General features: G+C 36.9%; 1 protein-coding gene across 1 annotated transcript in view; it reads left to right on the top strand.

Moving 5' to 3' along the window:
* The window catches only part of MAGI1 (membrane associated guanylate kinase, WW and PDZ domain containing 1), a 93216-nt gene that overhangs the window by 50846 nt on the left and 25451 nt on the right, over window positions 1-16919 (top strand). Inside the window, exons 5-9 of the mRNA XM_029286087.1 lie at window positions 104-181; window positions 5396-5487; window positions 6440-6632; window positions 8181-8474; window positions 13241-13444. Coding sequence (XP_029141920.1) covers window positions 104-181; window positions 5396-5487; window positions 6440-6632; window positions 8181-8474; window positions 13241-13444 — 861 coding nt within the window. The remainder of the gene's footprint in view (window positions 1-103; window positions 182-5395; window positions 5488-6439; window positions 6633-8180; window positions 8475-13240; window positions 13445-16919) is intronic.

The raw sequence follows: 16919 nt of genomic DNA, 5'->3' as shown, positions 1-16919 counted from the left end.
GGAGCGGCAACTTTTGAGGGTTGCATGAAAGCAGAACTGAAACTGAACCAACAAAAAACGGATTTCATTAAGCTTTGCAAAATGTCAAAATTAATATTCACAGCTATGTCACCTTCGCCTACGACTGGACTGAGCAAGGGTGAAAGAGAAAGAGAAATCAATTCCACGAGTTTTGGAGAATGTAAGAATGAGTTGAGAATTTTATATCTTGTCTTGCTGTCCATCGTGTAGCAGTGTTTGTGATTTGGGGGAGTTCATGTGGCTGGATTGGTTGGAGATGTTGGCATGAAGCATGAACTGTACTAAGAGTCACTAATGCTTTCCTTAATGTGTCGCTGTCAACCAACATAATGAAAAAAATATATATTCTAGCTGAAGTGAAGTATCAGGACTGTTCTGTTTAAAAAAGGTTTACCTGTAGCTACCTGTTATCATTCCTTCTCATCCCATGTTAAGAACTCTTTTTATAACTTTTGCATGAAATCACTGAGAGACTGCAACAACAAGTCAGTATGGATAAACTACTGGTGTGAAAACTGATCCTTACATCATGGGAGACTGAAGGCAGAATCAAGTTTAGTCATTGTAAAATACTTGGTAGAGGGTTTTTTTCCCCTAAGGAGTATTTCGAGTCCTTTAAAACGGGGGTCCCCAACCCCCAATCCGTGGACCAGTACCGGGCCGCGGCATGCCAGCAACCGGTCCGCACAAACAAGCAAAGCTCCATCCGTGGGATGCAGGCAGCACACAAAACCACACACTCTCCGGTCTGGAAAAACCTTTCTCTACGGAACCGGTCCCTAGTGCCCAAAAAGTTGGGGAGCTCTGCTTTAAAATGTCCTTTAATTTGAAATGATAATTATGCTGGTCAGCATTTAAGTGTGCTTATCAGGCTTGAAACATTGTTTTTACCATTTGATAAAACAAACAAAATAAACATTAATGGGGGGAAAACAGGCAATACCATTGTTAATTTGGAATTCCCTTCACATTTTTTTTTGTCCATGTGGCTTGTTTCTAAACAATGCCACTTGGTCAGTTTCTATCATTCCATCGTGGGAAATATCAGATAATGTTGAGATTTTGTGTTTGATGACAACTTCCAGTTTAGCAGCCAGTGACTCCATTGCCACCTACAGCCAATTAAATGGCCTCTCAAAGATATGGAAACTACATCAGTAGGGACTTAGAATAAGATTTTGTTTAACTCACCACTCAGTCAGATGCTGATTTTATATGTGTACTTGGATCAATTGATGCAAAAGGCTGTAAAATGAGTTTTGACTCACTTTTGGTTATGTTGTGCACGTATGTGTTTGTAGTTCATGATGCCATTATCTTATTACTATCTCCTTTCCTGTCAAAGGGAGATTCACTGTTAGACTGTGTCAACCATAATGAAAATAAGGATGTATTGAAATTCTTGAGAAGTGTTTGCTGAATTGTAAGCGATCATACGTACTAGATTTTATATTGGATTGGATTGTTTCAAACCCAAACCATTATTAACGCTCTGTCCAAAGATAATCAGAATTAAAATTCATAACATCAGTGAGGTAACAATAATTACATGGAATTATGAGTGCATAAGAATCAATGAAGGAATCATTAATATAAATGGAATAAGTGACTAAGCCTGAAATACGTAATATGCCAGAGCAAACAAACTTCTTAACCTTGAAAGTGTCATCTTCCTTATAGTAAGTTACATTTTCAGGAACAAGTTTCCAGGAACAGTCACTGTAGATAGACTAAAACAACTTAGTTTATTTGCTATCGTGCTACTTTTACTATTTAAAAATAGCTCTATTGTAAGGGAAAAAACACAGCATTATTCTCATTATTTTTTTCTAAGTAAACTATGCAAGAACTGCAAGTAACATAGGCAGAACTTAAGGGTCCGTATCTTCATTGGAGAAAATAGAAAAACAGAAAGCATTATAAAGTTCACAGGTTAAGATAGGTGAGAAAGTGCTGCGGAAATGTTCTACAGAAGCTATTTTGCATATATCAGGCTAGCTCTTAACATGTTTCACCTAGACCTAATTGGAAGAAACCTTTAGCTTTTGTGAACTAGAGGCAGCAGCCAAGACCAATTAGTTTAGAATACAGTTGGCTTTCAGCTTGAGTTAGTAGCAAAGTTCACATTTTTTTATGCATTTGACTTGCATTTAAATTGAGATGCTGTAAAATAATAACCTTCAGATAGCTAAGTATTGACCAACCCTATCATCTCACTATTCTGTCATTATACTTAGAAAATTGTTGAGCTGGAGCTTAGTGCACTAATGCATGTAGCTTTAGAGCCACTTTACTAAATAATGGAAGGTGAAGATGATAGGACATGGAAAATATAGACAGAAATCAATAGATGTAAAATAGAAAAAAAACCAATGTACAGTATATGTGCTTTTTTACATTCCAACTATTTAGTTCATGCACTAATTTAATACGTAAACTCTCAGTCATTCTCCATAAACTGTTAGCAAAATGCTTGGTTTAATATTACTCAACAAACAGAATCCAGAATTCATTTTAGCTTCATTAGCTTCCTTTCAACACTTCCATCAAAAGATAGGCACTTGGTTTTACCTGTGACTGTTCTTTTGCTCTGGATCATTTCTGGATGACTCTTTGGCATTGACTTTTCAAAAGCCAAAGGAAGTTTTCAAAGAAAAAAAAAATTCAAAATACCTTGGAACTCACTATTCATAGAAATAGTGAGGATTAGCTCCCTCCACTCAAGTATTTCAATTTTAAAACATCATTTGTTAACTGCATTTGAAGCTTTGTGTTTTGATGCATTTAAAAGTAATTATTGGTACTTGACTGATAAGTTAGTACACTTGATTTTATCTGGCTTTTACAATATTTAGCATATACAGTCAGTGTCTTAAAAGATTAATTTCCCCTATGAAATACTGTATTTTATATATTCTGACCATATTAGTGCAAACAATATTATCTCCTGAAAAGTTTCAGAAATTGAGTCATTGTAATGGTCAGAAGCACAGTACATCTCAAAGTACAGGAAGAGAAGTCAGGAAAAGAAGTATCCTTTCTTGCACAAATGACAAAATAAGGTTTATGCTTAATTTACTGTTCCTGGTTGCCATCTGCTATAAGTTCGTATACTGTGTTGTAAATGATCCAGCATGATACGTTTATCAACAAAAAGAAACCTTCATCCTGAATACTAATATCCATTTACTCAATGCATTCATTTTGTTACTGCTGCTGCTGCATCATGTCACTGAGCCCTGCCAATATTTTGGGTTGCTGCAATGCACAAACATGCCACACTGTGCCATTTCTGGGGATAGGGGAAAGAACCGGAGCGAGAATAATAGTGCTAGCCAGGTCAAAATGAGCAAAAACCATTCCCTTCATTTTGAATCATTTTTGTAGCCAAATTTCAGCAAAGCATCATGATAGTATCAACTTTATTTAGCTGATGAGAAGAGGGAAAAGCTGAAGAAAGAAAACAATTCCCAAACTGGAACAACAGCTGGAAAGGGAAAAGTCACTACAAGCAGACAATGTGTTATTAGGGCTGGGGCACCCTAGAAATGTTCACTTCTCCTAAAATGACTTTTGCCTTGATTATGCTTGCAATATGACATTGAAGCTTGCAACCATTAACAAGAGGGCTGATGCATATTAGTCTTTGTGCACTTAATCTTCTTTCAATGCTGAACCTGGGTACGATCAGTGGATAAACAGAGATCTCTCCTGGGGAAGTGCTGCATATATAAACCTGGATGTATAGAAGAGATATATTCTTAAATCAATTTAACAGATATTTTGCAAGGATTGTGCTCCAGCCATTTATAGTACTGTCAACTGAATTGATGCTAGCAGTTTAAAAAAAGGCTTGCAGATGTTAATTATCACAAAAATTCTTTCAGAAAAGAGTTCCTGATTTGTTTTCCATTTCTCATCTCTCTTTTGAAAAGAAAATCAACAGTACTATACTACTAATGGAGTTATACTCTCTAACAGGATCTCATTTGCTTAATGACAAAAAAAAACCCTATCTACTCATTATTTCCAAAAAGGATCAGGGATTTATAACTGATGCTAGCATCAACAAATTCTGATAATGCGGCATAGAGCAAATACTTAATTGGCAGTCAGTTGGCATCTGAAATAAAAACCATGCTTTAGGCTTATTGAGAGCTGAAAAGAGAAAAATAAAATACCCTGACCACATTAAAGACTGTCCATAGCAGATTGCTTTGAATTATTACAAAAACAGGGAATCTAAATTCATGGATTCAAGAGTTTGCTGAAATTGTTCATCCATGATAATGTCATATTTTCCAAGTTGGTACTGTGTTTTGTCCTTATATATGCAATTTTCTTTAGCATATAAATTAGTGGTTTGGGTATTAGATATATTTTACGTTGTACCTCTGTTCAAATCCCATCCGGTTTTAAAGATCCCTAAACACTGACAGAGGTTACATTAACACCTTTTAGATTTGAAAGAAGTTTGTTTTAGATGCGTATAGTGCATTGATTATGACATGGGTTACAATTGCACATACGTACACATACAAATCTTGAGTGGGTAGTTTTACATTGAACCAGAAAGGCAATGTCATAAAATGGATTCCTCAAAAATCTCCTTTGCCAAGTATGAGAAGAAGTGGATTATATTGGTTTTGCAATCCATTTGGCTGGTAAGGACCAGATACCCTGAAGCTCTGGCACATTTATTTTGTGATATATGCTGAATGCTATTCCTCTTTTTGAAAATTCTCAAGCAATAATTGGCAACCAGATAAACAACTGTTCCAGAGAGAAAATGCTTTGATTGCTTTGTCCTACTTGTGCTTTTTTCCAAAATAGACAAACGCGTTACTTTCTGATATTAACTTTTGAAATTCATGTGACAGGTTTATAAATATAAGACGTAAGTAAATTAAAAAATACGAGCTTGGATTTAAACCAACTTACTGTAAATTTACAATAGTTCCAGTGAAACTACTGGGTATACTCTAAGCCTGATTAAATCTGTATCAAAGTCATTGGCTTGTTTTGCAATGTTTTGAAGATGGGTATCATATTTACATCCTCTCAAGATCAAATGGCATTATGGTATATTTAATTTAATTTGACCATGGGAAGATCTTCCAGAAGGCCTTTAAAAGCTGTGCCATTTTAAAATGGTATAAATAACAAAGGATGCATTTTGTAAATTACATCTCCTTCATTGTAGAAAATGGATGTCATTCCTTGCAAATCAAATTGCTTTCTTGCCTTGCCCATAAACACAGGGCAATGCCACTGTATATCTGTGTTTTGAAATCCCTAGTTCAACATATACTGGGATCAACAAAACACACATTCGGCTAATTATAAATCATGAATTTCTTCTACTTCCTTACAGTTCCAGATTATCAAGAACAGGATATATTTCTCTGGAGGAAGGAAACTGGTTTTGGATTTAGGATTCTTGGTGGAAATGAGCCTGGGGAACCAGTAAGTATCTGTAAAATTAGGTGTTTTTTTAATATCTTCTGAATTTCTAGGATCACCTTCAGCAAAATGTGGGTTTGCTTATCTTATCTATGTTGCTAGCATAGCCATTGACTATCTCTTGGATATGGCACTTGATTGTGCTAGCAAAAAAAGAAAAACAATAGAGAACAAAGTGATCAGTCAGGTTCTGAATAGCTGAATAGTTTGGTCCAGCTCAAATAAGAGTGGCCAATTTCCACCAGCAACTGGCTTAGCCCTGAAGCAGTTGTAATCAATTCTAGTCTGTTGATGATTCAGATCACACTAAAGTAAGACTTCTTCTAAGCTGCATACACAGTCTCATTTAAGAGAAATCTACAAGAAGTAAAAGTGAGTTTGTGGTGAAACGCTGTATCCATGTTGAGTTCAATTCCCCAATCAAGGAAAATTCTGTAATATAAAATACTAATCCAGAATGATTTTTTTTTAATGAAACTGCATCAGAAACAATGAATTCTTCTCCTTGTTTGAAATAGGAAAATAGTGTTTTTCCTCCTATGGAATTAACTACATTCTTTTTTGTGAATATGTTTCACAGACATGTGGTCTAGGTTAGATCTAGGTTATCAGATCAATCCTTTAGATCAGGGGTCCCCAGCTCATGGACCAGTACCGGGCCACAGCATGCCAGCAACCAGTCTGCACGAACAAGCAAAGCCCCATCTGTGGAATGCAGGCAGCATGCAAACCCATGCCCCCTCTGGGCCACGGAAAAACCTCTTTTCATGGAACCGATCCCTGGTCCCCAAAAGGTTGGGGACCTCTGTTTTAGATATTTGGATATGAACCCATTAGGAAAACAGCTCTCTGATTTGGAGCAATCTCTTCAAAAGTGTCAGGGGTATAGGTAATCATGATTTATTTCTTGGGCAAGTGAGAACTCTTCTCATACACATTCACTTCCTTTTCACAGATTTACATTGGTCATATTGTGCCATTGGGTGCTGCAGACGCTGATGGTCGCTTGAGGTCTGGAGATGAATTGATCTGCGTGGACGGAACACCGGTGGTTGGAAAGTCACACCAGCTTGTAGTCCAGCTTATGCAACAAGCTGCAAAGCAAGGCCATGTCAATTTAACTATCAGACGCAAAGTGGTATACACAGGTAGGCTTCAGTGTGACTATGTGGGTGTTTTATTTCTATTCTATACAGTACTTGGAAGAATAGTATATTGTACTTGGAGGAAAAATACAATAAGGGGTTCTTGGTGCTCTCTGAACTTGGTTGTTTTCTTCAGACTTTTTATTATCCAAATTAGGTAACATCATCATACAACTGCGGACCTGTGCCTTTTTCGCCGAGCCCTGAAAACCCATCTATTCCGTGCGGCCGGCCTGGCGTAGTCTTAATTAAGTTTTAGTACAGGTTTTTATATGGGGTATTTTAGAGCAGGCCTTTATTTATTTAATCTGATTTTAGAATAGATATTTATTGTGATTTTTATTATCGCCTGTTCACCGCCCTGAGTCCCGTAAGGGAGATAGGGCGGTATACAAATTTAAATACACATAAACATAAACATACAGCATTATGTAAAAATACAATATTTGGAAGGAAAGCATCTGTGAAGGTATTGAATGCAACCCAGCAAAATTACCAAAGTGATCAGGATTCAGTCTGAATATACTCCTATAAAAGTTGCCTTGTTCGATTTGACCAAATTCAACTATCTGTTCACAGATTTTTCTAAAATTACACTGATATGAATGTGATAGTCATACCCTTCTATTTATAGAACTCTGTCTGTGTGTGTGTGTGTGTGTGTGTATGTCCTAGAGCAGTGTTTCTCAACCTTGACAATTTTAAGGCATGTGGACTTCAACTCCCAGAATTCCACAGCCAGCATTGCTGGCTGTGGAATTCTGGGAGTTGAAGTCCACATGCCTTAAAATTGTCAAGGTTGAGAAACACTGTCCTAGAGGCTAAATTGACCTAAGGAAGATGTGATGGTACCTTATGTTAGAAGGCAAACTATGCAAGCATATGACCTCCAGATGTTCAAGTGTTCCAGCCTTCAGTATGGCTTCTGAAGCATGCTTAGTGCAAGGGCTGAGAATGCCTTTCCTTAACTAAAGCCTGTAATTAAGAGTATCTTCTTAGCGATTGTTACTTAGAATTACTCCTCAAAACATGAAAAAACAAAATGGAACACACGTAATAAAATGTGGTATAAAAGAGAAAGAACGGATTTTTGTATTTCAACTAGTAATACAACTTTTTGTCAAACTATACTAAATTCCACAATAGAAAAAATTATTTGGCACACTAGTTCTTTGATTTGAACGGTACTCTTAATCTTTTGAGTACCATTGAGCAAAAACATATCATGGGTATTCTTCTCCAGTGTTAATGTCCCCTCAGATGGGTGCCACTACTGAATAGAGATACACAAAATAGAAGCCTCAAATGAACTTTGGAATATAGAAAAATGTGTAGAAAAAGACTCTCCCTAAAAGTTGTCGCAATAGCAGATTTCTCCCACCTCTTGAGTCCCTCAAGGTATTTTGTCATTTTTCTTAATTGTTGGCCATTATAATCAGTTGATACAAAGCAGAAACCTAATGTATCAGCTTCATATTTTTTCTGTAATGCTCCTAAAAACTTGGCATTGCTGAAAAGCTGTTAATCCAAGATTGCATCTTTCTCAAACAGTCCCCAAAGCAGAGAATGAGGTTCCTTCTCCAGCTTCTTCTCATCACAGCAGCAACCAACCAGCTTCTTTGACTGAGGAGAAACGCACTCCACAGGGGAGTCAAAACTCACTCAACACTGTCAGTTCAGGCAGTGGCAGCACCAGTGGAATTGGTAGTGGTGGGGGCGGAGGCAGTGGTGTGGTCAGCACCGTGGTCCAGCCCTATGATGTTGAAATACGGCGTGGAGAGAATGAAGGTTTTGGATTTGTCATTGTGTCTTCAGTTAGTCGTCCAGAAGCTGGAACAACTTTTGGTAAGTACAGAAAATTCTTCTAAAATTTAGGTTTTGTTATGGGATTTATGTGACTCTTATCAACATTTTAACTTCAAAAGGGCATAGAGCAGACATGTCAAACTAGCGACGTCATGTGACATCGCGCAACATATCGGGCCGGTTTTGCCGTTGCCGGCAATGGGGTGGGTGCGGCTTCCAGATGATGCATTCGGCCTGCGGGCTGGCAGTTTGACACCGCTGGCATAGAGGCTCCAGTTATGCTTTTGGCTGGGAGGGATATCTTTAATACATCTGTAGTGTTTATTGACTAAATAAGCCTTCATTGATGACCAAAGCAAAAGCAAGGGAAAAGATAGCAAGCCTAGGTTAATAACAGAACCTTAATTGTTATGCCAGAGTACAATGACAATGGTAATTACAAATACAAAACAGTAATTAAAATTCAGGAATGTGCCCCTTTCTATTTCAATAATGTGCCTAATTGGAAAGCCAGGCTTTGGGAAATGTTTGCCTCCCAGGTCTTGTTCAAAGCTGAATTACAATTTTGTTTTGTGTTGGCTTTGTTTTTCTTTCTAAAAGAGACATTTTGAAGTTGGGATTCTAGAAATAATGGCAGCAGGAGGAGGGGGGAAAGGCAACAGGGGGTGTAATCCCACACTTAAAGTAAGAACCCTCCATAGCATATGGCTTTTCTTGAGATAAACAGATTAGGAATTTTTAAGAAGATACTGTAAAGGAAGCATATGTACATTCACTGTATGCTAGCAATGTGGATTGTGTAGTTGGCATAGCCTACCTTTTGATACACTTTTTAAACATGGCACCATTCAAGAGGTAAACCTCTCAGGTAGGTTCTTTGCCTGTGAGTGTATTCCCATTGACCTTCCAGGTAAGGCTTGACCTTCCAGGTGATAGTTGCAGATGAAACACCTGCACCCTCATCTTTCAATTCTCCCACCATTGCATTTAATACATTTTAAATTAACTAAAGCCTAAATCAATGGTGACTTGCTATTCCATTTATATTTCTCTTGGCACAGGGATGGAACTGAGAGGCTTAGATAGTCTAAGACATTCTTGCAGAATAAAAAAAAATACAATGGAAGCTTCTTATCTCTAGAGCTTTTTAATCTGGATTTAACCCTGCACCTAGGTAGAAGTGCTGATATCCAAATCAATCTAAATGTATTAGGGGGTTTCACCTCTTGACTCTAAGATCTGCTTATATATTTATGGCTTGAGCAACAACAAAATAGTCATATTCCAATTTTCATCTGTCGGCCCTATTCATAATGTGGTGATGCCACTGGTTAGGAGAGAAGTTTCCAAACGTCTTTTCCTCTCTTGAGGAATTCATATGGTTCTTGTTTGCATTTGTTTTTTTAAAAAATGTACTTGGAATCACATGAGATATTCAATCTTAAAAAGGCCTAAGGAGACATAGTGAATGCCTATTAAAAATCATAATGACAGATAAAATAATGAGGCAAATATAGTCCAAAACCACTTAAATCCCACCCATTTAATACAAACTCATAGGTATAGAAGGCAACTCTAACATGGTAAAAATATATATTCCAAGCTCAGAGAGTTTTACTGCAAGACTTATTGAAGGGGTAGAGCAGTCTGTTAAATAAGGGTAATTAAATGTTTCCTACTCCAGACTGGTTGGAGCACCCGTGATTAATGTTCATTTCTGAAATTTCTTAAAAGCTAGACATACAAAGCCATGTGAAAGCAAATGTATGTCTTGACTTCAAGTTAATCCCTCCCTTCTCCTCTGCTCCCATGTTCTGCATGAAATCCTTGTCCTTGGCTATACAGTGCTTGCCCTGTATCTGTAGGAGGCTTTATAGTTTTATATAGATGGTCAACAAAAGTGGGCCAACTAAGTCAAAACTGTCTTTTCTATAGTCCTATGGATTAGGTTTGTTCATTCACTAAATTGACACTTTTCAGAAATTAACCGAGAAATATTTTCCTTGTATGGTGGTTATATTTAAGAATAAAGAATAAACCATGATCACTGCTATCTGTTATGAAAATAATCTATTTCACGAGTTATAATGGACTTCTGATAGTATATGACCGATAGTGTTTAACTCGTCCTTCATTGAGATTTTTTTCATGTTATCATAACATAGATATATTTCTAAAATTACTAATACAAATATAGTACAAGCATATATTTGGATGGCTTGATAAAATCTCCATTCGCACACAAATGAAGTCCCCATAGTCATTATAGCCCCATGCAAAGTGAGTGAAGTACCTGCTTCAAAACACAATTATGTGTAAAATTCTAAAGAAACACACCAAGATGTGGACAGCAGACATTGACAAAACTTAGGTAAAGGTACATAATGTTTGGTGTTAGTTCACATTGCAATTCCAGAGCTGCATTTTTTTGGAAACAAAATTGGCAAATTGAGATAGACATGTGAAGCCAAATCAGAACGCCAGGAAAATAAAATGTCCAAAGAAGAGTACAATTAAGTAGTAGCAGTAATGGTTTAGAATGATTGTAAAAGATATAAAAATATAAAGAAGAAATTAATGCACAGTAATAAATAATTTGGAATGAAGCCAAGCCATTAAAGTTCCTTATTTGATAAATTAAAAAAAAATACTTACTGGTTTTCTATACTCTATAAGCAGAAAAAAATGAAGATACAGATATATGGATATAATTATAACTAATTTATGTTACTGAGTAATCATCATATTAAAAAAATAGATACAGCTTAAACTGAGAAATGGCCTGGTGTAGCTAACCTAACCACCATTGCAAGTTAGATTATGTAATCCATTAAACTAGTGCATAAAGTATTTCCTTTTTATTAAAGACAGAAGATTTTCATAACTTCTAAATGTTGATTTAAAACAGCAGTAGGGTAGAAAATCATTACACAATTCCTTCTTTTTGTTCTTCACCGTCATTCCAGTTAGTGTTTATCATTTAATCATCATATATTGCTGTCAATATGCAGTGGGGCAGAGCCCATGTTTGCTATTAGCAGCAATCAATCTTGCATTAAGAGGTGAGTTTGTCTCTTATTAGGTTTACATCCTGCCTTTTCTCCAGGAATGCAAGTCAACATTCAAAACAGTCTCTCCTCCATTTTTTCCCCACAAGAACTTGGTGATATAGATTGAGTTGAAGAAGGGTGACAGGTCCATGAGTACAAGAGTAAACATGAACTTATCAATTCCCAACTTACATCCAAGAAATAGTACAAGAATATTTTTTAAAGGGTTTGTTATAAGCAATTGAAAGTGACTACCACATATATTATATGATGAAATTCCTTTATGTCTGTTATTGCCTCCAACATTTAATTAAAAGTTATACTGTGTCTTATGATACCAGGAATACATTTCTAAACTATTTTTTCTTAACACACCTCTTGTTGCACATTGCCTCAATATTACCCAACATCTAGTTGTCCATTTTCCATCACTTTGTTGCTCCTTTAAACACCTAGTATCATGGAAAATAGGAGATTTTCATAAAGCCTAAAACATAAAGCCTTTAACTATTGTACTATATCACTCCCTTCAATTAATAATGAAGTAATCGAGACTTGAAGAAAAAAAATAGACTGGCATTATCTACGAGTTATAGTGAGATTAAACATAAAGTGACATAATAAAAGTTTGATGTCTCATATCTAGGAAAGAGTTCAATCTTGCTTTGCTGAACCTTCCAAAATGTACACAAATTTAGGGTGGATCAAACCCCATAGTGAGAGTTACAGGTATAGATCAAGGTCAACAAGCCTGTTGCTCTCCAAAGACTGATGTGAAATTAGTAAAGGCATGTTCCTCATCATTACCCACACTGGCTGAAGCTTTTGGTACTAGAAACATTTGGTAGAGTTGATTAGGAAAAAGGTACTGTAATCATATTTTTCCTTGTTCTTTACTATCATCGTTTAATCTCCCATCCGTAACACACATATCTAAAACTATTTGCTATGGAAATAGGGGTTGACAACTACCTGTATTTAGATTCTTGAGCTATTTGGGGGTATCTTTAAGATTTCCCACTTATTTTGTTGACAGTTTATATTAAATTATGTTGAAAGTAAGCATTTTTGGAAAGTTCTGTATTCCCCCTTGGTCCATCTTTAGTGGCTTTGTTCCTAGCCTCAATTAGTCCCTTTATTCATTGTAGTAGAAACTCCTAATTCCCTGCTGCTTTTATCCTTGCTGAAGTTATTTTTGTAGAATCTATCCTTCTGAGTTTGAATTAAGAGAAAACTCATTCCTTGGTAGGCGATACAGTGATTGTCTTTCAAAACGGAGAAAGAACAAAACATTGGCAGAGATTTTAACCGACATTGGCTAAGATAAAGATGAGACGAAAGTCGGGCTCAAGGAAAAATCCAAGAGGGTTGGGCTGCCAGTCAACAGTTTCAGATTTACAAGTAGAATCCTTCGAGATTTTATTCTGAGGGCAACCCATTCAAACATACTATGCGATGTAACAAGATGCTTGTGCACAGAAGGAAAGCACTACTAGAAGCATAGGAAATGCTGATTAGCATATTTCTAATATTTGCACTCCCCTAGTCAATTGCCAATGTTTTGAACACTGGCAGCAAAGCTCTCCTTTAATAACGTTTGCTTGATGCATTAATTAATTAACCCTTAACCTTCTCTTTCCCTTTTCAACCCTTTTTCTCCTTTCCCCCCTCTCGCCATGTTCCCAACGTATTTAAACAATTTGTTTAAAAAAAAATGCACACGCGCAAAAACAAAACAAAAAATCAATTCAAAAGCAGGCAATGCATGTGTGGCCATGCCTCACAAAATAGGTCGGATTATTGAGGGGAGCCCAGCAGACCGGTGCGGGAAGCTGAAAGTCGGAGACCGGATATTGGCCGTTAATGGATGCTCCATCACCAACAAATCACATTCGGACATCGTCAACCTAATCAAAGAAGCAGGAAATATGGTTACTCTGCGCATAATTCCAGGAGATGGTAAAGTATACATTCTCTCTTTTACTCTTTAACCTCTTCCGTACAAGGCCACGGTGATTATTGCTGTTGAATTGCTCTGAGCTGCATTGCTCTGTTTTGCCTTATAATAATAATAATAATAATAATAATAATAATAATAATAATAATAATAATAAAGTTGGAAGGGACCTTGGAGGTCATCGAGTCCAACCCCCTGCTCAGGCAGGAAACCCTATACCATTTCGGACAAATGGCTGTCCAGACTCTTCTTAGAAACTTCCAGTGTTGGAGCATTCACCTCTTCTGGAGGCAGGTTGTTCCATTGGTTAATTGTTCTTCTCCCCCTGATTTTCTCTTTCTCTGTGTGTACAGGTAGTCCTTGACTTACGACCGTAATTGAGCCTGGCAATTGTGGCCGTACGTTGTGATTGTTGTAATGTTGGTCATCATATGACCAATCCAATTTTAGGACTTTTTTTTGTAATGGTCATTAATTGAGTGCTGCAGTTGTAAAGCGAACCCACTGTTTGCTACGAGCCAGGTTTTTGTTGCAAAGCAGAAGTAAACGTCAGTTTCCAGCAAAAATGTGACTGCGGGATACTGCAAATGGCCGTAAATGTGGGCCAGTTGCCAAGCACCCAAAGACTGCCCCGTGACTGCAGGGAGGGCAGCCGTTGTAGCTTTGGCACCGGGTCATAAATACCTTTTGGAGTATCCGTCGTAACTTCATTGTAAGTCGAGGACTACCTGTATGCTGGGGCATGGGAGAAAACATGCTACTTTTATGGAGAAAAACTATCTCTTTCTATATACAGATGAGAACAAAGGTTAAAAAAATAATAATCAGCATCCATGTATCCTGTGTGTGTATTAGCACATTGCATATGTTTCCTAACATATTGATTTGCAAGTTAGTCTCAGGGTTGTGTCTGTGGCATATTGGCCCAAAACATACTAAACCAGGGGTAGTCAATCTTGGCTCTTTTATGACTCGTGGACTTCAACTCCCAGAATTCCTGAGCCAGCATGGCTGGCTCAGGAATTCTGGGAGTTGAAGTCCACGAGTCATAAAAGAGCCAAGGTTGACTACCCCTTTACTAAACTATTACTGTTTTGGTTGCTTTTTATGCCTATTACTCTCATTATCCACGAAGTAAAACACGGGTGCGATTAAATCTGCTAATGTAGTCAACCCTTTATCTTCTTATCGCCCTGCTGGTTTTGACTTTTGATGAAGAGGAGGAGGAAACTGGGCCTTAATCTAACAACCTTATGAAGTGGTATACAAGTCTGTGTGCTTTTTGCTATGTCTTATTATGCATTATATGAAAACCTCAGTTGATTACAGATCAATTGGGCTGGAGGTTAAAGTCTAGGGGCCCATTCTGATTTTACCATATGAAATATGAATGGAATGTAAGAGAAGTAAACCAACTTTATCTATCTATCTATCTATCTATCTATCTATCTATCTATCTATCTATCTATCTATCTATCTATCTATCTATCTATCTATCGTCTGTCTGTCTGTCTATCTATCTATCTATCTATCTATCTATCTATCTATCTATCTATCTATCGTCTGTCTATCTATCTATCTATCTATCTATCTATCTATCTATCTATCTATCTATCTATCTATCTATCTATCTATCTATCTATCTATCTATCTATCTATCTATCTATCTATCTATCTATCTATCTATCTATCTATCAATCAAACTTTTTAACCAGCTATCTCCCTCATGGAGTATATGGTAAAGAACTTGAATTAAGGAAAGGAAAGGAAAGGAAAGGGAAAAAAAGTATTTTGGTCTTTCTGAAAGTGAGGGAATGATTATAATAAAGTTTGAATGAAGGTTTCTGATCTCGGGCTGCTGAAACTGATGAATACATGAAGGGAAAGGAAGATTGTAGTTGTGAATTAAAGGGCTACTATCAGGTTCGAAAGATCAGAACCATAGGTTGAGTTGTAGCTCAGAAATATTTATTGCTCATGCCTATACATAAGAATTGGGTCAACTAATAGCCAGCACTAAATTGGCCCTATATGAGGGTCAACAAATTCAAGGGGGCTGGATTTGGATCTCTTGTGGCAATGCAAGGACTCTGAACTGGTCATGCATTTAACTCTGCCCTCCAATGCTGTCTGTCTTCTACAGCTACAACATCTTTGAGAACATATGAATTGGCGCTATCTATGTTAGTGTGTGTGTGTGTGTGTGTGTGTGTGTGTGTGTGTGTGTGTGCATGCGTGTGTGTATGAATCCATAGGCTCTGTTCTACGATAGGAACTATTAACCTCCATGGCAATAGTTCTGTTCAGTGACCATATTTATATGTATTTGTATTGTTTTAAATTTGTTTTTTTTTTTGCGAGGTACACCACGTAGAGTCACTTGTTGAGAACAGCTACTATAGAAAAGAAATAAACAAATAGTAATGGTAACATGTTATGCTCCATTGTTATAATGGAAAGACAGAGATGGATTTAGGGAGAAATTGTGCAACATTCTAAAGAAAGTTGGAGTCTTTGAGGATGATACCCATGGATAGACAAGAAAGTATAACTAATTGGGATAGTCAGAGGCCTAGAAATAATTGAGAATGTTGACTTTTGGTGAGTATATATTTGGGAAAAAAAGATTTGTTCAGCCATATGTTTTGAAAACAACAGATGCTAGAATTAGTACTTTAAAGGTTTTACATGGGAATGGTAGTGAAATGTCAAGAATGGAGTGAAATGAATGCTATAAAAGTTACTATCAAATTAAAAATGAAAAAGAAGTCATGCATGCTATGAAAATGTTGAAAAATGGTAAGGCTATGAATATAGATGATGTAACTGAAGAAATGTTAAATATGCATACAGTTCATATTGTTTACTTCTAGGGAAACAATAGTAATGGAGTAACTATATGACTTTTTTAATGTGTGTGTGTGTGAAAATGGCATCTGTGTCTGATAATAGGAGAGATATCATTATTATTCCCTGACGGGAGGTTAGCAAGAGTGAATGGAAATATTGTAGGGTATCAATTTGCTAAGCATGTTTGAATTTGGTAAAATTGTTATCAAAAGGGGCACTAGGAGGAGATAGTGACAAATTTGGGAAGTGCAATGCAGTTTCAGGTCAAGCAGGGAATGTCCAAACCAGATTTCTGCTTTTCAGCAGTTCCTTGGGGGGGGGAAAAAAAGTCTAATTGCAACTTTGTTGATTCAGAAGCAGTGCATGGTGAAGTGAATAGTTTTGAGCTGGGGATAGTTTAGTGCAGTGGTTCTTAACCTTTTTGAACAAATCGCCCCCTTGAGCCAATGAGGAAGTTGTCATCGCCCCCCTCCCCCAACATAACCTTTCAATCACAACTTTGCAATACTGCAGACCTCTTAAAATGTGAAATGAATTTATATAAACTTTCATTTCTCTCCCCCAGAATAAAGTTAATAATTTTGTGGATGTGAGGGCTGGGCAAGGTTTGAATATTCAGAGACTTTT

Source organism: Protobothrops mucrosquamatus, unplaced genomic scaffold (genome assembly GCF_001527695.2).
Source record: "Protobothrops mucrosquamatus isolate PMUCROS unplaced genomic scaffold, P.Mucros_1.0 scaffold2841, whole genome shotgun sequence".
NCBI lineage: Eukaryota > Metazoa > Chordata > Lepidosauria > Squamata > Viperidae > Protobothrops > Protobothrops mucrosquamatus.
The sequence above is the reverse complement of the archived record's forward strand: the minus strand, read 5'-3'. Positions and strand labels throughout refer to the sequence as shown.